The sequence below is a fragment of the Amphiprion ocellaris genome, chromosome 7 (assembly GCF_022539595.1).
Source record: "Amphiprion ocellaris isolate individual 3 ecotype Okinawa chromosome 7, ASM2253959v1, whole genome shotgun sequence".
In the NCBI taxonomy this organism is placed as follows: Eukaryota; Metazoa; Chordata; class Actinopteri; family Pomacentridae; genus Amphiprion; species Amphiprion ocellaris.
The window spans coordinates 6,933,458-6,955,337 of NC_072772.1; the positions used below are offsets into that span (position 1 = coordinate 6,933,458).

The 21,880-nt window shown below is 40.3% G+C and overlaps 1 protein-coding gene across 3 annotated transcripts in view; it reads left to right on the plus strand.

The window, feature by feature from the left end:
* Positions 1-21,880, plus strand: part of grik4 (glutamate receptor, ionotropic, kainate 4) — a 304,795-nt gene that overhangs the window by 200,960 nt on the left and 81,955 nt on the right. For all 3 annotated transcript variants that reach the window (XM_035953556.2, XM_023281819.3, XM_055012535.1), the window contains exon 6: positions 14,900-15,065. In XM_035953556.2, coding sequence (XP_035809449.2) covers positions 14,900-15,065 — 166 coding nt within the window. The remainder of the gene's footprint in view (positions 1-14,899; positions 15,066-21,880) is intronic.

Consider the following 21,880-nt stretch of genomic DNA (forward strand, 5'->3'; position numbering starts at 1 on the left):
TTTCATATGTCCACTATTCCACCTGAATTCAGTTTGTAGGCCACTGTTCTTAGCTACCTTCAGCTCAGTTTAACTGCTCTCACTCCTCATTTTTATACCCAACTGTTTTCCTCTATGATAAAGGATAAAATGTGCCGTATCCACGTGTCTGCTAAAGCGAGGAAACCTATTCCTTTATGATTCAAACATATGTCGGAAGTAATCATGAATATTAACACTATGTCTGATGTCCAGGCAGGGGTTGCATCGGGCTTGCAAAGCCATCTACTTGTAGAAATAGAGAGGGATTATACTAGTGCATTTCATTAAGGCAGTGCTCAGGTTGGATATAGAGGTGAACCTGAGGCAAACAAAGAGGATGCTGCATGGAGATTGGGGGTCACTTATGTAGCTCAAGCCCTGAAAATAGGCAATAATGAGAGATTTATACTTTCCTACACACACATGCACACATAAAATCTAACAAATGCACTTAAATGCAGCCACTCAGTGTCAGAGAATGTTTTAAATAATCAGAAAATTGCTTGCAACTTGAATGCCATTTATGTGCAGATGTTCAAGTATGAGATAAGGTGTGCTTTTAAAGTGTCTTTATCTTTCCCTCACTCTGTTGCAAAACCTCTCTCTGTCTCATTTTCTGCCTGGTTCTCTCCTGCCTCCTGTGATACAGTTCTTTGCTGCATTGTAAGTGCTTGTGTTGAGGCAACACTGGAAATCTCATTCACTCAGTCCCTGTAAAAATGAATCTGTTCCTTTCTTTTCTGAGACTAAGTTTATTTCCAAGATTGTTCGAAGCCAAACGTATTTCTCAAGATTACCTTATTAGTAGGCAAATGAACTCCGCTCTAGGATTCCTCCACATGGCCAGACAGGAGCAATTGTTGAACAGGACCATCGCACAAAGCTGCAGCACAGTTGATTGCTCGTGAATGGTTATTTAACAAATTTGAAAACCTTTTCTTCTTGCTTTCGGAGAAGAAGATTTTACAGGTCCAATGCTTCATTTGTGTCATTATTGTGGAGCATTCACAGGAAACTCACTCAGTGAATAATGGGCATAAATCTGAGTACGTTCATTCATTTTTCCGCTCACATGTCCAGATAGTCTTCCCGCTGTGTTAGTGTTTGGTGTGTGTAGAGCTGGCCAAACTGATTTAAATGGATGAGTTGTCCAGCAGCTCAGCCCTACACATGGTGTGGAATTGCTTTTTGTCACTTGATAAGCCAGCTCGCCAACCCAGCAAATCCTCTCTGGCCAGAGACCGTTTACACGGTAGCTCTGCTCACTTTAGACGGTCTCCCTTCCAGATGCTGCACCACAGTTGGTCGTAGTAGCAAAGCCAGCAAACCACATTTCCTGTTCATGTACAGCCAACTTCTGCTTAGCTTTCCTCTCACACAGGTGCACACTAATATTATCTAAGTATTGTACCCACTCTGCAATACACAGTGGGCGGTACTTTTTACCTCGGTCACCATGCTTTGGTGTTACTGTGACAACCGTTTGATAGAACTAATTTGTATTTCTGTCAAGATAACAAGAATGTTCTGATCACTGATTTGTCAAATGAAGCGTGTATTGATATTGGTGTTTAATTATCTTGTAGTTTCTATGATAATATAAACTGCTACTGTGAAACAAAACGCCTCATCTTTTTATTGTGTTGCAAATAATTGAAGAATAAATTGCCGTCATGGAAAAAATCCTTAGATTTCAGATTAGATGATAATGTCATTAGTCTCAGATTTCATGCAGTGTTACACATCATTGCGTTATGTAGTTTTCTTTTAATCTTAGCTGTGGCTGTCACTGTAACTTTATTTTGCTGCAGGTATTCTCTTCGTCTGTTAATCAACCAGCTTAGACTATGGATGAAGGCAGCATGTGTTTTTTCTCAGCCTGGCAATATAAGACAATTTCATTGTTTAACCCCCAAAGAAATCTTACTTCAAGGTGCACTTTTTTTTAAGCTTTTTTTTCTAGTGATTTTAACCACATCACAGTTTCTTCAGCAGACTATGCTTGCTCAGTTCACATGGAGATTGCTCAATTCTCTTCACATGCCCTCAGTACACACCTTAGAAGGATTTTCTTCGAGCACAACATGGTGCACTTTAGATCCAGCAACACAACGAGACAACAACTGGTTCACCCCAGGGACAAAACACCCCAAGACAACCTGAGCAGCATTGTACATGCAGTTCATTGTATTGAGAACTGCACAAAGCTATATATAGAAGAGGCTAAACAACCGCTAGACAAGTCATGGCACAACACAACAGGACAGGACTCAGCAGTCCACCTACATCCAAAGGTTAAGAAATGCTCCTTTGAGAACTGCAGTTTTCACATTCTGGATATCATGATGTCAGATGGTTTGAGAGAGGAGTGAAGGAAGCCATCTATGTTCTACTGCAGCAGCCATCTCTAAACAGAAGAGCTGCTCTATGAAATAATCAGGTGCTTGTAATGCAGTCTTTGGATCTCTCCCCACAAAGTTTCGCCACCATTAACGCCTTAAGTCATACCTGACGTGGCCGTTTCACAGTCATTCGCACCTTGAGGCATATGAGTCCTGAGTCATTGGTGGGCCATTAACCCAGTTAAGTTGGTGGTGACACCATGTATCTGGGCCTCCCCATCAGTCAGTTAGAACTGAAGAAGCATCTGATATGAGAGGTGAACTGTCAAGAATTAAAAAGAGAAGTCCAGTTGTCCTCTACTGAAGCTGTCAGGATCATTTTGACTTGGTTGACTGACAATCTTAGATATCAGTCACATCAGTCAATCTCCTGGTTCCACTGCTGCTTCTTACACCCCCACGCTAGCTAGCCTATAGCATCAGGAAGATTGGTACACTGTGTTGCCACAGCAAATAACTATTTCATCTGATCGCACTGGCACAAAGTTGGAGAGCTTATATTTGGTGTGTTGGGTCTTGATGGAGGAGTTGAGAATTCAACAAGACCTGTCAAACACTAGAGAGAAGAATCTGTTGCCTGATTGTTCTTATTTTCAGTGCTGAAAAGCCAAGCCCGTTTTTATTTCATAAACCAAGTGAGGAAAATCTTGACACAGGCTCTGTGAACAATCTTTATTTTTTTTTTACCAATACTTTTGTCCTTAGCTGTTTTTTAGTCACACTGTTCTCCTCTAACTCAATGTCCCACTTCTCCTTTATTTTTCTTCTTTCCTTTCACTGTATCACAGTTTTAACCAATTTTCGCCTCTCTGCCGTTGTCCCACCTTTAATATCTGCTATTACTGCTCTTGGCGAGCCTCGGCTCTCACCACTTTCTTGTCCTTATTACCACCTCTTTCTTTTTCTCTCCTGTCTGCTTTTATTTTGTATCTTTTCATTTCATCCCCTCCATCTGTCGCTTTCCTGCCCTTTATTTCCCTTGTACCTAACTCTTTGTCTGATCGCTGCTACAGATGACTAGCCTCAAGATCCAACACAGAAAACTAACACAAAGAGAGGAAGGGCATAGTATTAAGAAGCCAACTGCCTGTCTGTCTGCCTCTCCCTAATCACCCTCCATCAGTCTCACAATGACTCTCCATGTTTGGCTGCGTAGTGGTATTAGTTCTGCTGTGTCGGTCTTGTTCTGCCTCGGCGGGGTCAGCTTGTGGTTCAGCTCGCCACTGTAATTGGGCTTTAAAACCACTATATGTAAAACTATTCCAGCTGCAAGCAATGTTGTTTTGGCAGCAAGTGACACATTACCAGTCACAAGTCTGATCTGATTAAACAGAGCTGATGAGCATTTTCTTCAATACAGTACGCCCAGCTGGAGGAGCCACGTAACTGTGGTTTGTATAGATGAATTGAAAAAGTTAAGCTGCAGCTTGCTTATTCATAACAATGCAGTAAGGGACAGTAAGGTGCCCCTTGAATCTCAATTGGATTTTTGTAGACAATCTTAGCTGAGTATTTGCACAGAGAAAACAAAATGCAGCCAAGTTTAGGGCAAATTTGCTTTTGATTCCTGTAGAATATTTCGAGTCAGCTGAAAACTGAATACAATTCATGTTCCAGGACTCAAGTTTTCATCCATTTGAATTTACTTTTTTCTTTTTACTCCCTCCTGTCAGCTGTTGTTATCATCACTGGGATTCATTAGGATCTAAAGAAAATATCAAACTTTCCTTCTGTGTGTTTTTTAAAAGCTACACCAAAAAAAGAAATCCTACAAAGACTTTTATTAAGAGTCTGTTGCTATTTTAGTTGTGTGTATTTGTGTCCATCTGTCTCTGTGTTGGAAAGTTTTAGGAATTAAATATTAGACTTAAAAATGAAAGTTAAAAGGGTTTAATGGCAGGTGCTCAGCTGAAAAACTATCAGAAGTGGAGCTGCATCATCCCTCTTACATTTATTTCCCTTCTTGGACTTATAAAGAGCTTTTCTGTTTGCCTCAAACTAGAGTTTATAAACTTCTAGTGCCTTCTAGTGACTTTTCCATTTAATATAGTTTCAACATTTTTTATAAGGATACAGTGTCAGTGAAATAAACAACCTAATTGCATTAGTTTAATTATATTGGAACACTCATTTATCCATCTTATCTTTGGCATTTCTGGCATTATTGGTAGGGCCACAGTCATTGCTGTAAAAGTTGAAGGTTAACGTTGAGTCTTCCAAAATGCCAGTACGTTTCAGAAGCTTCATAAAACCACCAAAATTAGACCATTTATCAGAGCCAGAAACTGTAAAAGCATACAGGATCTTTTTGAACTTTTTGGATGGATATATTATACATCAGACATCTTTGAGTTCCTGCTTCTTCCAGCCATGAATGCTGTTTTCATACAGGTGCAGGACTTCATATTGCTGTGAAAAATGAGCCTACAGTGAGTAAAAATGTATCTAAATGTGTGTGTGTGTGTGTGTGTGTGTGTGTGTGTGTGTGCGTGTGTGTGTGTGTGTGTGTGTGTATATATATATATATAATAGAGTATAGTTAGTATATTACACATTTAACAAATTTTAATATACTTATCAAAATATGCATAGAAGCAAAACATATTCACAAACTACAGTCAGGACAGTGTTGGGAATAAAATAGCACAGATGCATTAATAATGAGCTAGTTATTCAATTATAAATAATACATAATGAGGCCATGAGTCAAGATTTTCTGTGAGCGTTTGCAGAGTAATATACCTCAAAGTGCATTGTGATTTTTAAGTGAGTTGTTACTCAGTATAGGATTCCTCTTTTCAGTCTGCTTACAAACAAAACGCAGGTGCTTTTTCTGTCTCTTTGTAATCATATTTAGAAGAGCACAGCTGTTGCCTGCACCTCTGCTGACCCTTTTCTCACAACACTATTGATCTGCCTTGTCAAGGCCACACCAGGAGAGCCCGCATGTGCATATCCACTGTCTTGTCAGGAAGCAGTCTTGTGATTTGATCACTGAGATGAAAGCAAGGAAAAACAGAGTGACTCCCAGGTGAGCAGCGAACAAAATGGATTTCAATTTATGCGATTGTTGTCATCAACCGTATGAAGAGGGACTCCATATTACATCGTAGCTTTGTTTCTTCATCTCTGTCAGCTGTGTCAAGTAGCAGCTTTTTTGTCTTGTGTGGAAGGAGACAATACCCAACCCAGCTGATTTTGCTCATCTTTCCGCCAGCTGCTCTATGAATTAATGCACTACCATTTTCTCTCTGTGAACTGAAACTCATCAAGAACATTCAGAGTCTTTTGTCTCTCAATCAACATGTTTATGTTTTGCTCGAAGGCTGGGTTCTCGAAGATTTGTTGCCCAACTGTTTGCCAATTTTGTTGTATAAAGTTGAGCTGTGTTGTGTTTGGGTGATGTAAATCAAACATTTGGCCAGATTCCCAGAACTGAATTAATCCCACTGTAATATAAATAATTTTTAAAAAATAATTCCAATCAAAGCTCCCTATGGCAAGTTTTGGATATAACAATACCAAAAATGTTTTTAATAAATATAGATAGACTTGTAGTAGGGATTTACAATCATATTTGCTGGTAAAAACATTACTTAATTTAAGCAGGAGGTAGGTGTTTTGAGACAACTCCCCAAATCGAATCAGTGCTTCTCATTTTATCCCTACAGCTTACTATAAAGCCAATACAGCTGGTAGCCAAACAGGGAGTTTAAAAGCATTTCTCCAAAGAAATTTGACCCTGAAACAGGGCGGTGGAGTGAGGAACGGGCCTCTCTAGAGAAGAGGAACTTTTTTTCTGTCTGAACTGGCTGATCAATGAGATAGAGATCTCGTGGTCAATGTTCCACTCCCTAAAAGGCACCATGGGATCTGCAGCCCACTTCATCTTTATCACTGGTCTGTTTCTGCTCTGACCGCAGGGACCTGATGCAGGCTCATTACTACCACAAATAGAGATCTGGCTGCATGGGCTGAGCCTGGGATGAGCTGGCGGTCGGGGATGGAGATTGTTGGGAGGGCGGCATTGACACTCTCCCTCGCTTATCTCCAGCGTCTCATCTCCGTTTTCTTTCCCCCGAGATTTTTATTTGCCTTTTTCTGAATGCCAACAGCTGGCCTCCCAAATCCGGTATAAACCTTTTGGTTTGAAAGGGGATCAGGTAGCCATAATAGACTACCACCTGCCCTCCTCCATCTCCTGCCACCCTGCAACATCATCTGTGCCAACTCCACTTTGGTGTTCCAGCCTTGGCATCACACTTGCTGACTGATGGACAATGTCTCCAACAGCATCTGTTCTCTAATGCTCAGTGGCCAACATAATTCTCTGGCTTGCAATAGGCCACATCAAGCCAGGCGTCAGACTCTCTGTCCTGCTATTGGCTGGTTTTCTGCAACTCATGATCTCCAAACTGATTAGCTATGTCCACTTTTTGACAGTAAGCGAACTGTTCTCCCTCTGGCTGCACAAAACCTTGTATTCAGCTCACTGAGACTGAGTGGCTGCTGTCCACTTGGCCGAAGTGTTAAGTGTTTTCAAGGACAGTTGGGTCTTTCTGCCAAGCATGTGTTGTATACTAATTGATGGCCAGGTCAACGTGTGTTAATGTAAATCAGTCACTTCAAACATCCCTGATAAATTGCCTTACATGTTAACTTCCGTTCCAAGGCCCATAAGTGCAGTGATACTTTATTAAACAGATTTTTGTTCTGTGGCCCCTCTGAGTCCCAGCCAGCAGATGTAGTCGCTGATTATGTCTCTGTTCTCCATATGGCGCCGCTACACATCCACCTCCTCTTCACCTCCCCTCACCTGGAGCCCCCCTCCCATCAGGCTCCTGTTAGGTTCGCAGTGGACAGGTAGCAGAATGACTTACCCACTTGTCAGCTCAAAAACCGAGGCAACCTGGAGCTTGTTGGACTGGACGAAAGGGAAATTAGCCTTCACCTTCGCTCCAGCTCAGAGCATCGGCCTCCTCACTAATACCTGGTCAGATGTGAAACTACCCTCCTCGAATGTAACCTAGAATTTTCTGTTGAAGAGGGGTTATCTATTGCTAAGCTTCTACAAAGCAATTTGTAACAAACAGCCAACAGCGCATCACTGGCTTGGCAGTTTGAGAATGTGCCGGTTCATTTTATTCCTTGTTTAATAGCTAATCTGAGCAGATCAGAGTGCAGTCTCAGTGTAATTAAAGCCAGTATATTGTAAGCACATTGTAATTGGTTTGAGGTATTTTTTGCTGCCAAATAAAGGTGCCTCCTTTTCCACTGCTCACTGTGTGCATGTGTGTGTGTGTGTGTGTGTGTGTGTGTGTGTGTGTGTGTGTGTGTGTGTGTGTGTGTGTGTTACTTGTGCAAAGCCTGTGTCCTGTGAGAGCTTCCTCATTAAACGCCTGTCAAACCTCTGTCTGCAGACCTGCCAGCCTTTCTGTCACACTGCAGGAAACACACACACACATATACACAAATTTACGGACAAGAGCACACATCCAAGCTAGAGTGAGCAGATTCTTTGAGCAGCTTCTGTGTCACACACAAAAAAAAAAAAAAAAAAAAAAAGCAGTGGTACCTCCAGTGGTTGGGCCGTACAAAAAGGTACAACTTTGTGCACCTTGTTGTGAAACTGATGGCCTCTTTTGGCTCATCATTACTAAGGCTTGGGATTGCTTGAAACTCGTTAAGACTGGTGCCAATATCCTGCCTGGGCTTTCATGCCAAAACACTGCCCTTTACAAAACCTGCCAGACAGATTTCTTTCTACTTAACTAAATAACAGTACGTTTGTGTGCAGCCCACAATGTTGCAGGTTATTCTTATACACCTCTGAGCTCTAAAACCTTTCAGCAGGATTGAAAGACATGTTGTCTTTAAAAAAAAAACAAAGAAACTTGAAAAAAGAGACAATTTATCAGAGCCAGAAACTATGAAAACAGAAAAAATTCAGGATACCATCAGTCCTTGAGCTACTCATCTGTGACATGTTACAGTGGAAAACCTAATGAAATTTAAAAAAGTGATATTTCTTTGAAACCGCTTTACATCTCTAATTTAAATTTACAAAAAACTTACTCCCCTATAAACAGCGGAAAAGTTATTAGTCAAAAATTCAGGTACTTTTCAGCTGAGCTGCAGGCTGTGTTTACACTTAATACAGCAGCAGTATAGAAGCAAATTTAAAATTAAAGTTCTAAAATATTGTGTATGTAAAGCCACCTTTTTTCGACACAACTGATGACACAAATTTGCCTTTTGTTTTCCTTTTTTCATTCTTTTTTTTTTAGGATTTATGGCATTATAACTGTGTCATATTACACAGAAAACATTTTTGAGTTCTCTCTCCTTCTAGCCACGGTTGTGCTGTTTCTATAGAGGCACAGGACTTAATCTCGCAGTGAAAAATGAGTCCACACTGAGTATAAATGTGACAGAAGTAAAAGCAAAAAACACCCAGAAAATGCTTGGGGTTCAGGGAGTTTCACTAGGAAAAGTCTAATTAGAATGACAAACTATCTCATCAGTGTAAATAATACTGAGGTTTACACAATAAATTACTGGTGCAGAGGGCTGTGTTGGCCAGTGGCATTCCTGTTGGATTACTTTATATTTTTTGACATACATTAAATAGTTTTACTATAGTAGCAATAAAAGATGATAATGGTTGCTGACTTGACAACTTTCCAGTGAGAAGTCTTCAAACTGAACATGCTCGATGTTGTTTCACTGCATAACTGCTACCTCTGTTTTTAGTTTGAATACTAAGAATCTTTGGAAATTTTGCACACTCGACTGTGTTTTTGATACTTAGTGCTGGAGACATTTCAGTTAACAAAAAGTATTGAGGTGCAATACTCAGCTGTTCATGTTACATAGTGAATACAGCATAAACAGCTTCTAACAGCACATCAATGCTGCATCTTGTAAATAATAAATGAGAGCCACTATACTCTGCTTTAACTTGGAATGTATTTGTAGCCTACTGAGACCAAACAATAACAAATGAAATGCTAAATGCTGATGTTGTTATTGAATTCCCTGAAACTGTATGTCTTGAGAAATGAACCAATAAAGGGGAGAACATCAAGCAGATTGCCTTTGACAACAGAATCAAATTTCACACTGCTAAATTCAGTGGCACCATTTAATGATTGCCGATCGCTACCCCTTTGCTATTCCTCACTCCCTGCTTACGTCCATTACGTCTGCTTGTGTTTTCCTCTCCCATGTGCACTTTCCCCTGTCTCGGCCTCTCCTCTGTCACTCACTTCATTGCTCTCTTCTTCTGTCAGTCAGACTGTCAGTTTCCTCCTATCTGTCTTTCCATTCTCTCCCTTTTTCTGTCTTTCACTTAAACACCAACCGACTCCCCCTCCTCACCCGCCCTTCATTCCCCTGACACACGCCTGTCTTTCTCCACTGTGGTATTTAGCTCTATTTACAGTGAACCCACCAAATTATTAGAAGTGGAGCGGTTACCTTGGGCTTTATTGTTTGCCACTTAATTTTGTTTTCCCTTCCCAATTTTCAAATGTATGTAATTATTTTCACTCCCACGTCAGTAGTGGCGTGGCCCTGAGCAGATGCTCTCAAAAGATGCCTCCATCTAATTTTGATGTACAGCTTGTTTACTAGAATGTACAAGTTGTTTACATGACTTTGACTTTTTTTTGTTCCTTTGCCAAAACAATAGACATTGCCAAATTTTCTTTGTGAAAAAAAATAATACTGTAACTTGCAAGTGACAGCAAAGTAGTCCCTTTGTTTTTGAAAGTAATACAGCCATGAATCTTAACTGTACAACAACTGAATTTTGGACAAAATACAGAAATATGTTAATTGAAGTAATGCCTGTAGTTAATTATGAGAATGCATAAAAATTTAGACAGAAATTTTTAAAAATTTTTTACTAAAGTATATAGACCTGTGCCTCTATGAAAACAGCACACCCAATGTCTGGAAGTAGAGAGAACTCAAAAATGTCTTCTGTACAGTATAATATATTTTTTTTTATTTTACAAAGAGAAAAAGAAAATGGAATTAGCGTGTACAAGTCTTGATAAATCATAAAAAGGGTGGCTCTACATACTATAGATATTTAACTACTTCCATTTTTTCATTTGTTCCCATATACAGCCTGCAATTTACCTGAAGAGTTTTTAAATTTTTATCTTGTAAATGTTGGTCACAGCTGAGTCTGTTGAAGCTTGTCAGTTACATTAAGAAGCATTGAATTTTTAATTTTAACAGAATCTAGTTAGTAAAATTGGTTTATCATTTGTCAAATTTTGAAATGAATAATTGTGGGAAAAAGTATTTTTGATGAAATATCACAATTTCCAGCTTAAATTTGGTTAAGTTGGCTAAAGCGCAGTACATATAATCATGTTTACATGCTGACTATTTGTACTATGTGTATTATTAGTTCCTTTTTTCTCTTTTTGTTTTCCTTGTTTTAAATGCATTTGATTTTCTGCTCTTGTTTTGTTTCTTTTTTTTTTGTTCTTGTTCAGTTTTTTTGTGTTTGTTTTCCACCCTTGTTCCATTTCCTTGGTTGGTTTCTTTCCCTAATGATTTGGCAACCTGTATTTTTTTTTTTTTTTTAAGTTTAATTTCTCAATCAGAAACATTCCTAAATATGTTGCTGCTGTATGTTGTTTTCCTTTTTCTACAACGAGGGGATTGCTGGGTAGTCAGGGTAGATGTTAGGGGAGGCTACTGTTTAAAAACAGAAACACAACACTGTAACACTGTATCATTTCAATGTACAATGTAAAGTACAAGCTGTAAATAAAATATAGTTACAAATAAAATGTTAAGAAAATTCAGACATGATAAGTTGAAAGACAATCAGAAAGTTAAAAATATGAGGATTTTTTTCTGTCTTTACAAGTTGTTGCTCTGATAAAAGGTGTAATTTTGTTGACAGAAAAGCATATATATCTACCCTGCAGCCATTTTTTAAAAAAAGATTTAGAGGATTAAAGCAGCACTAGCTTTTTGTTTTTGTTGTTTTTGGTGATTTGGGGGTAAAGGAACTGAGCTCTAAACATAGTACCTACATAGTGTCTCTATAGACAGGTGTTATATTACATTCACCAGCTAAGCAGGTAGTGTGTGCTTGCTTAAAAATGGACAAAATACTGACTCCTGCAGCTGTAAATATGGTTAATGAAAGCTGTGAGAATAAACAAAAATTAATGCAGTAAAAACCAAAGGCTATGTATTGCTGAGTTGGTGATAATTATCTGTAGATTAGCAACACTTTCCACGTTCCACACTGTCGTGCCATCATGCAACTTTTAACCATTACCACAAATTTGCACAAAGATTGCTGTTAATTGCAGAACAATCATGAAAGGTGAGATGCGCCAGTTTGGCACGAAATTGACTCGGCGTAGATGAATCCTCAGAATTGCTGGTGAGTTTCTGGCAGGCTTAACTGAAACTTATGCAGCTGTTAGGTTTAGTGAGCCTTTGATGCTGTACCTCGCAGAGACACGTGTAAGAAAGATGTTTCTGTTTCTATTTTTGGGATTAATCGACCAGCAGAGTGACTGATACTAGCTGTTGGTTGGAGATAAGAAGTCTGGCAAGCGACTTTGATGTGGCTGACAACTTGCTGTTAGTAATGTGGAGATTGATTTTCTTTGCTGGGAGTACCCCTGTTTTAACTCTAGTCTTGATACTAAACACTTTGTCACACAAAGTGAATAGTGACTGCTACTGTTTAACAACCAATTAATCATGTTGCTGTAGCCGGTGGGATGATATACAGATAATGTCCTTTCTTGCCCTGCTGTAAGTCATTTATAGCCCTGAGCTGCCCTGGCAAATACAGTCACAATTATTGTTACTGTACATTATTTATACATGACTGAGTGAATTTTCACTAGTAAACAAATGCATGTTGATTACATTTAATTTGTTAAAATGATTATAATATGTAGTCGGAGGTTTTCTGTGTGACTCAAGACTGCATGCTGAGGAATTTGATGATGAATCAACACCCCAAGCCCCTGAGAGGCCTGCGTTTCTAGCTGTGTGGGGTCCAGTGGGCCAGTTCAATTGAAAAGGACAAAATGTATGTATCTGTGTGTGTATGTGTGTGTGTGTCTGTGTGTGAATATGTGTGTGTTTGTGTAAGCAGTTTTCTGAACCCCCGCTGCCTCAGATACAGCCCATCCAAGCGTGTCAGGTTCCTGAGTGAAAAAGGGCGGGTAGTGCCAGTTCACAGTGCTCGAAAAGAAGGCAAAACTGGATGAGAAAGGGGGACAGGTGGAAAAAAGAGTAAACAATCCTGGGAATCTGGGAAAGGGGCAGAAATGAGAAAGGGGTAGCGAGAAATTGTACTAATGCAACAGGGAAGATGAAGGACACACCTGAATAGGGGCACATTTCCCCAGTGTGGTGTACGGCTATTACACAGATTTTAGAACTCCTTGGGAGGAACGAATGGCGTTACAGCAAGGGCTGTCAGCAGTGGCCGCATCTCCATCCATCCAGACACCCCGGGACTCCATTACACCCTGATGGGCAGGGATGGAAAACCAATCGAGGGGATACGGGTGCGGGGGGAAAGCAATGTATGGGCACTGGGAACCACACAGACAGGCAATCTGCCATGATGAAGAGGCTCCCCTTCCTTTTCCTCCCTTCGGACCCAGCATGTCCTCCCGCATCCCCTTCAAGCCCCACTGCGCTCTACTGCAATGCCTAGCCAGCTGACCAACCAGACACCTGCCACACTCATTCGCACTCTGCCTCTTCCCCTTATTTCCTCCCAGGCCTCACTGTAAGCCATGGCAGCATGGCTCCATTCACATCATCGCACAGAGACCTGAAGCAGAGCTGGATTTCATCGGAGGGAAACAGATGGGAGTAGGGTTTGAATTGGGGTGCAATGTAATTTATGATTTTCCTGAAGTTCAGCAGATTTGCAGGTAGCTCCAGTCTCCAGATTTGTTGCTGTGCTCGGGGAGCGCTGAAGGCTGCAAGGTTTGCTGCAGTGTACTTAACCTCCCTCCTGACAGCGGAGATCAGCCAGTACTAAACATACCTGATAGTGGGGGTGGTTTGATAAATTCATTAGGGGCATCCAGGGAATGCAGACGTTTGTACAGCTACAGCAAATCGGCATTGCGAAAACACGACAGTCAATCTCCCTGATTGTATTGCATTGACTCACAATGAGAGTGGGATGGAGGAATTGTATATTTATCGATCTTTAATGAAAGCTTGACTGGCTTTCTTATGCCCGCTCCTCATGACTGATCTTTGTTCTGACTGCTAGTGAATCACATGCACCTGAGTACATATGTTTATGCTCTTTAATGTACTGCAATATGGAACGGTTCCAGTTTACATTAATACTTAAACGGAATTATTCTTCATTTTAAGTGTATTATTTATCATGTGAAGGTGTGGTCTTGATATTTACAGTGCTGTCTGCCATTAATATTGCAGCACCAATGATTATGGTTAATACTCCAACATAGTAACAACATTCAGTACAGTCATGGTTATAGACGCTCACTTCACCTTCCTACACTTGTATTTGCTGCTTTCGTATTTGCTGTTGCTGCTTTCAGTTTCCTAAATTTGGAGACTTTTTAAAAAAAATTTTAACAAAAAAGACTATAACCGATACTCAAATTTAAGCACTTTAATTTCATTGTCACTCTTTCATTCCACGTTGTTCGTGAGTGCTAAGCCAAAGCAAAATTAATATGTGACTGTGCAAATACCGATGGTCTGTATTGGTTCCTCAAAGGTGTTACTAACTCTAGCTGAGTGGAAATAACATTAAATTATTCAATATACTATTAATGACTTCTTAGTTTTTTTCCCTGTGTAATAACCTTCTAACAGCACAAGTACTTATCCCCAGAAAATCATTGCATTTCCTCAAATGTTTGGTCAAAAATGCTGTGATGTTTTATATCTGTGAATGTGTGTGTGTGTTTATTGTATTAAAGTGCCACCTAAAAGCGCATAGCTGAGCAGCTCCACAGTGAGCCGGGTAAACAAATGTTTTTTAACTGTCGGTAAGAGGGAGTTACACTGAAGATTTCTCTAACAAGGGCTTGTTTGTGTGGGTGGAACAAAAATAAGTTTTTACATCCAGACTTGTACTTAGCATGAGCTTCAGCGCCTCAGTCTCTGAAAAATGTGCGTATTGTGAACATGCACATTGCCACAGACCCCTGGGTTATCCTTGCTTGCAATTTATCACAACAGATTAAGCTGATTTCCTCAGAGCTATTCTTTCTTTTGACTGTCTGCTGGCATCTCGCTATTTTTGTCCTGCAGTTCACACACACATTTTCTTGTTTTTATCTCCTTTCACGGTTGTCCTGTCTGCAGACATCTGCTGCATTTTAAACATGAACATGATTGCTAAAGGTCAAACTCCAACTACAAACAGCAAATGATAAAATTCCAACAGATAGCCTGACATCAACATCTCTGTGCAGGTGCCCTATGTCAAGGTGGCTCCAGAGGACATTCTAAAGGTTCAGTTCCCCCGGTTCACCACTCTGGACTTGAGACCAACAAACACGGACATCAGCCTGGCTGTGGCCGGCCTTCTCACCTTCTTCAACAGCACCACGTCCTGCCTCATCTGCGCCCAGGCTGAATGTGAGTACAGCCTTCACACCCTCACAACAAAACACACAGTCATCCTCACCTGTGGAGAATGCTCACATGCTGTCTTCCCGACATCTGCCAACAAAGTGCAGACATTTTTGTTTAATGTCTGCTACCTTTTAACACGTGTTAGCGCACGTAGGCTTCTTGCACGCATGCCGACTGTGTTCTGAAAACAGATGCGGCGCTTATCAGCGTCTCACCCCGCGACATGCTTCCCTCTGAAGCAGCTGCTGCACTCCACAGCTACAACCTCCTCACAGCAGTACAGCCGACATCTGCATCCCAAAATAAATTATATTTACTGCAGATTCTTTCCCTTTTTCAACATCATTGTCATCCTTAAATTAAAATAATGATAGAGCACATTATGCTGTGTCATGTATAATCTGCATTCAACCTTCAAACTCAATGTAATATCTGCAAAGCTGTGTGTGCACTGCCTGCTAATCAAAACACATCTCTAAGATAAACAAAAGATCATGAGGATGTAAGATGAAACCACCAGTGATGTGACCACTTTCCCATCAAAGACTCGTTAGATTCTGAAGATACTTAACTGGATGACCTTAAAAAATCTTGAAAATCTCCTCCAGGGAAGTTATTTTCGTAAATAGACAGGAAGATTAAATCACGACTTGTTCCCACCCTCTTGTAGTCCAGCACACAGTAATTACAACTCCCTAGTCAAAGGCACTGTGACCCTGAGTGGCACCAGGTAACCTTTTTTCCTAATCAGCACGAGGCTTTGAAGAAAGGAAATAGGCTTGAGACATCAACCATGTGTCAGACAGCTAGAGATGGCAATGAGCCACTGTGAACCGCCCACCCCGCCTATCTCAGTTCTCAGTTCTTCTGCTTTTCATCTCCCCTTTTTGGCAGTCTTTTGGTCTTTACTTCGGAGTCTCTTTTCATTCATAATCTGTAAGATTCTATTTTTCCCTCAAAGAACCATGTTTTGCGTCTCCAATCCAAACATGTGTGCCTTTACAGCTTTTGATGCAAAGGCAGTTATTTTAATGCAAATGCAAGGATATCTTTTTGTTCAACAGTTATTTTTTGGACAGTTTGCCCAGGACAGTATTTGATTATGAAGAAATTGCAAAATGTTGCTGGGAAGCAGAAATTAAACTTAGTAAAATAAATTTCTGTTTTTCTAACTGTACTTTACCCTCAAGCAAATCAGCTGTTATAAGTTAAGGTGTCAAAAAATATGTCCTTAGTTGTTTTTCCTTCAAGGTGTTCTTGTACCTGTTTAGTCATATTTCCATTTCAGAGCTAAGATCCTGTTTCTGTGACATTTATTCCCCAGAGAGTTGATTAATACAGCTCTGCCGAGGACTGTGATAACAAGAGAACCTTTTAGGCACCGTCAGACTTTAATATTGGCGAGTTTGGAGAAAAGAAACTAATTTTAACATTAAATTTCATATTCCCTGTGGTTGTGTGCGGGTGTCCGGGTTGGTGGGGAGGTTGCTACTCTGTGTCAGTGGGCTAACAGAGGCCTGGAAAGGAAATGAATTGAAATGAAAAGAAGTGAAATGAGGGGAGATGAGAGTGAGATAGAAGAGACCAGGGGGAGTCAGAGAGAGAGGGAGGGAGAGGGTGATATTTGGCAGATGTGTGAGAGGTGAAGTGTGGCAACTGGGGTGAGGGAAGGGGAGGAGGTTACCACGCTGGAATTATACATCAGCAACAAGCGGGAGATGATCCAGGAAATGACCAAGTTGTATTGATTGCACTCCTACGTGGCCCTCACTCAGTCAATAGAAAATGCAGCAAATGGCAGGATGCCTGGATTTGTGTGCATGTGTGCGTTAGTATTTTGGTATGTGCGTGTTTAACAACAGCATCAGCTGAAGCTCTTTTGATTTTGACTCCAGCTCCACCAGCCTCACCCTCCTCCTTCACAGTCAGTTGGTCGGTTGTCCACATGTGCCAGCCTCATTAATCACCTAAACCAGTGACAGCCTAATAGAGCGTGGCCAATTCATGAATATTTTTCAGCTATGGCTGAGGAGGCAGGAGTGGAGGTGGAGTAGTGCCCAAAGGCATGGCGCACACCAGGATGGACATTAATCTAGCTAACCCTTACTATCGATGGCAGTGGATGCAGGAGTAGCTGTGGCTCTGTAACTCTTCCCCAGAATACGGTCTGTGTGGCTGAGTCTTCAGACCTGCAGGGAGGCTCCACATGTTGTGCATTTTTTTGTACGCTTGGTGTGTAAAAAGACACGACACAAACGCAAAAAATGTATGCACAGAAGTCACACGCGTTACATACGCACCGTTCCCACATTCACAGGCAGCGTGCCTCAGTGTAGCGCTTTCATTAGTGAGGTGATTGGTGCAGCTGTCAGTAAGCTAAAAAAAAAACAAAACAGTAAGCTCTGAAATTTAACTAGATCTGCAGTGCAGGAATTCTCAGTTCAACAAAACAGTAGGCCTCAAATGTTCACAGAGCATTTTTTCCACCTTTGATGGGCACAGTTGGAGAGCAAGACTTGCTAGTTCAGCTCACTGCATTGTTTCATTACAGATATAATAGAAAGCAGCGCTTCTTTGCTTTGTGGCATTGCTTCACGTTTCCATTATAACCTGCTCGTTTATGCAGCATGCCTTAGGCTGATTGTTCTTTTTTCTTCAGTGATGATTGTAGGCTCATGTCATCAAATAATTGACAATTCTCCATTACTTTGAGCTTCTTGGGATGACTACTGTTTCTGATGTTTCACAGTCTCTCTTTTACTCCCATGACTAAACTGTAATCAGCGTCAGTCTAGTGGAAGAGATGCCTTAATGATCTGTACACAGGAATGCATACAAAGGTTGAAGAGTAATGGGCACATAATAATGCAGGGGAGGTTCTGCAATGACTTTGATAACAGTAATGATGCTGCTACTAATGATCTTGATGTACAAGACTGCAGTGTCGGTAGTAAAAGTGATGCTGGCAGAAGTCAAAGTAGTTTCTTATTATAGCGCTTTGTAATCTAAAAGCTCCTCCTTGAATAGATAGAAGGCAGCTGGCTTTAAACTCTCTTCCTGCTTCTTTGGAAAAAAAACACATTGTTGACTCAGAATAATGAGATTTTGGATTTGTAGAGAGTGGGTGGAGTTTGTGTGCATAGGTGCAAATGTGTAATATTTGTCTTTGTCAGAGTAAAACGCAAAGCCTTTTCTTGGTCTTCCTGTCTAATTAAAAAAAGGCCAAGTGGGATTTAGGCAAATTTCTCACTTGTGTCAGACGTAACCTTCAACACACACACTCAGAGACCTCTTCTGATGCTCATGTAGTCTGCAGAGGTTTGTCATGTGTTTAGGACTTTTTGGGTCTAACGCCCTCAACACATTGGTGCTGTATTTTGAATGGCATTGGCCCTTTTTGAATTATCATTTTTGAAAGCAAAAGCCTCATAATTCAGATTCCAATGCCACAGCAGCAGCAGCAGCAGCAGCAAGAGCAATAAATCCTTACCTTGTAATATAAGTGTGCACACAGCAAAATGATTGTTTCTTACCTCTCCTGTCGTCTATAGGGGCACTAACTTGACGAATCAGTGTGTGCCATGCTCTATTTTCACCCTAAGAGTCCAACAAACAAAGTGCTTCTAGGCTTTTAGTCTTTTGTAAGAAGGGGCATGAATGTTAAGAGGTTAAATCCAGCAAATTGCAAGCATTTCAATCTGTCCTCTCTCCCCTATTTGCACTATTACCTGTACTTTGACCACAAAACCAGAGCTTTCAGATAGAAGATTATTTTGTGGAAGTTTTTTTTCTCCCAAAATAATGTTTACCTGAAATCTGCCTTTTTTTTTTTTTTTAAACCAAGGTTTCTACCATGGTCATTTTTTAGATGTAGGACTGCCACTTGTATAACAGTATTCATTTTGGCTTCTGATGTAGTTTTAGTTTTAGTTTCAGTTGTATTTTAATACATTTAAAACATATTAGTCTAAATTTTCAGGATAGTTTTTAATTTTTATATCTTCTATGTATGCTTCTGCTGCCCCTGTCACCATTTTTTTGTGTATGATTACCATGGTTACAGGTGTTATTCTCCTCTATCGTGAGGTTAATGGAAAAGCCACAGTCAGCTGAGTATACTTGCTCACACACAGCATCTGTGTCCCTCTGCTCTGCACAGATACAACAGACAGACTCTCATCTGTAAATCTGGTGAACATTATCATGTCCAAACTCTGGCTGTGTGAACAGTATCGCTTCCCGTTGGTCCTGCTCACTTAGCATTAAATTAGCATTAGCGCAGATACATGTTCTCCTCACTGAAAGCAGCAAGTCATTCAGAAGGTGATTCACTGAGAGTTTAATGTCGTGGTTTAGCGTAAGAAAAGAATAGGTAGAAAGCATTAATTCAGTGATATTTCTTTGGGGAGCATCTAAAGGATGACTTCATTAATCCTGGAAGTTATTCCTTCTGACAGCAACATTTAAGATATTAGACTAAAAGGAACATTAATGTTACATCCATAGCACCTGTGTTACATTAGCAGTGTCAGATCAATGCTGGCCTACCGTTTTGTAAATGTTGGATGGTGCCTGCAGGCTTTTAGCTTTTTGTTTATTCTTGATGAGTTTAGTTCGAGAATCTGTTTCGAATACCATTACTGACAGACACATAAAGTTAACGGTTCTTCTTATTAATGGTAGGACAATAGGTCAGCTGCTTCTGTAAAAAAGATACTTATCAGAAGCTACAGAGTGATTCCACAGATGCTGCAAGTTAATTAAAAAGACTTTAAACCATTGTTAAGTTCATTTATAATTTGATTCATCCATCTGGAACTTTTTCATTTAGTCTTAATTTGTGAAATCTGGCTTTGAATATAGGTTTAGTTTAATTTTTACCATAAAAAGTAGTTCATCAACAAACATTTTTAACCTTAGTGGTCACTGACAAAATTGGGTGCCATAGAGTGATATCACAATAAGCCTTATAAACTCATATATGAACCTTTTCTCAAGATAAGTCCTTTGCAGGTTCCCGTATTTCATATAAGGAATGTATATGAAGACTGTTTGCAGAGAGAGCAGCAATGATCAGCAGGATCACATCAGATTACCACCATGTTGTGACAGGCTGTATTGATGGCTCCACTTATATGGTTGTTTGGGTTAATGGGAAGGGGAATATGCTCAGACATACTTAGCATGCATGCATAACGTTTTGACACGTCATCTTGTCTACAACACTTTAAAGTGATGGCCCCGTTGGTGGCAAAGTCATAAAACTAGGTCTTACTTTCTGCTCAAGGCTAAATCATGAGTCACCATTATGTAGAGCTGCTCTAATAGTTTCTGGGCCTTCGTTAAAAGCTTCATTGGTGACCGAGGGTTTTATTGTAGATTAGTCACCTACACATGTCAAGGAATTCATTTCAGCTCCTGTGTAATATTCACAGGTTAATGTTTTTTACACTGCCGTTGCCTCTGTATTGCAGCACTATTTGTGTAGCGGTGCTTTGCTTGTGTGTGTGTGCGTGTCTGTGTTTGTGTGTGAGATCTTGTAGGCATCCTGTGGCGACAGTTTGTGAAAAGTAAATGAGTGGTTGCCTAAGTTGAATGTCAGCCCTCACCTTTATCTGTGTGTCTGAGAGAGAGTCGGGGCCACATGTCATCCATGCCAATGAGGAAGTTTGGTCTCGCTAACACACAGACGACTGTGTACGTCTATACTTGTGAGGATATAGTGTGTTCCCTACATCCTCGCCCTACTTTTAATCAGCTAACCACAACTCTTTCTCTGTTTAAGCCCTGTTTAATCCTTAAAGATTTGCTTATTTCCAGGGCTGGTGAATTTGGTTGTGTGTGCTTTGTTGTACCTCCACATGTGCCACAGTGTGATGTCACATGCTCTTAGAGTTAAAACCACTGGAGGTCAGAGAGAACAAATTTTAGAGCATGAGGTTCCATATTGTGCGCCTTTTCAGCAAATGCGTTAAAGTCTCACATGTCCCCAGAATGTGACTTTTAGTTTTTCAACACAAAATACTGCAAAGATGATTCATTTCACTATGACCTTATAACGCCTAGTTTTTGCACAGTTCTAAACAGGCTGTTTTAGTGTCTGTAGTTTTAATTGTAGCTCAACTGCTGTTTCTCATGCTCCCTTCAGGAAGAAAACTCTCTCTGTGTCCTTTCGGGGACACCAGGGCTTTCTAGTGCTTTTGGCTTGGTCACTGAGTGGTAATTTCACATGAAAATATTACTGAATTCACAGCACTGCTGTTTGTTTTAGCTCATGTGTATGATGAGTTTGTTAGATGACACTGTGGTTGTAAAATCAGTACTTTAGCAAGGCAGAGCAACAGCTTGGAAATGGTTCAGAAATGAGCACTTATTGAGCTGTCTTCAGTCACTATTTTATACTTTTTCTGTTGTCTGACAACAGAAACAAAGAATATGTGAATGAGAACATGTATTGAGAATTTGACTGTATTAAAATATGGTAAATGTGAACACAGAGAGCATTAGAGAAGCAAACACATGTAAACACTGGTTGAGTTTAGGTTGCACTGAGCCACAACAAGAGACATTAAAACACAGTCCTTGTTAATTGGTTTTGAAACAGGTCTCAGTTTCCACCCTCTCTGACTGTCCTCAATATTTTCACTTTACAAAAATATACTTATTTTCAAGGTCTTAAACTTGGAAAGACAAAAATAACAAGTATATATACACGGCTTCAAATTCTGTGGAAAAGAACACATTTGTAGTTTACAGGACAACATATACAGAGTTCCACAAAACCCGTTTTCTCAGTACAGGGACATATACAAGTCTAA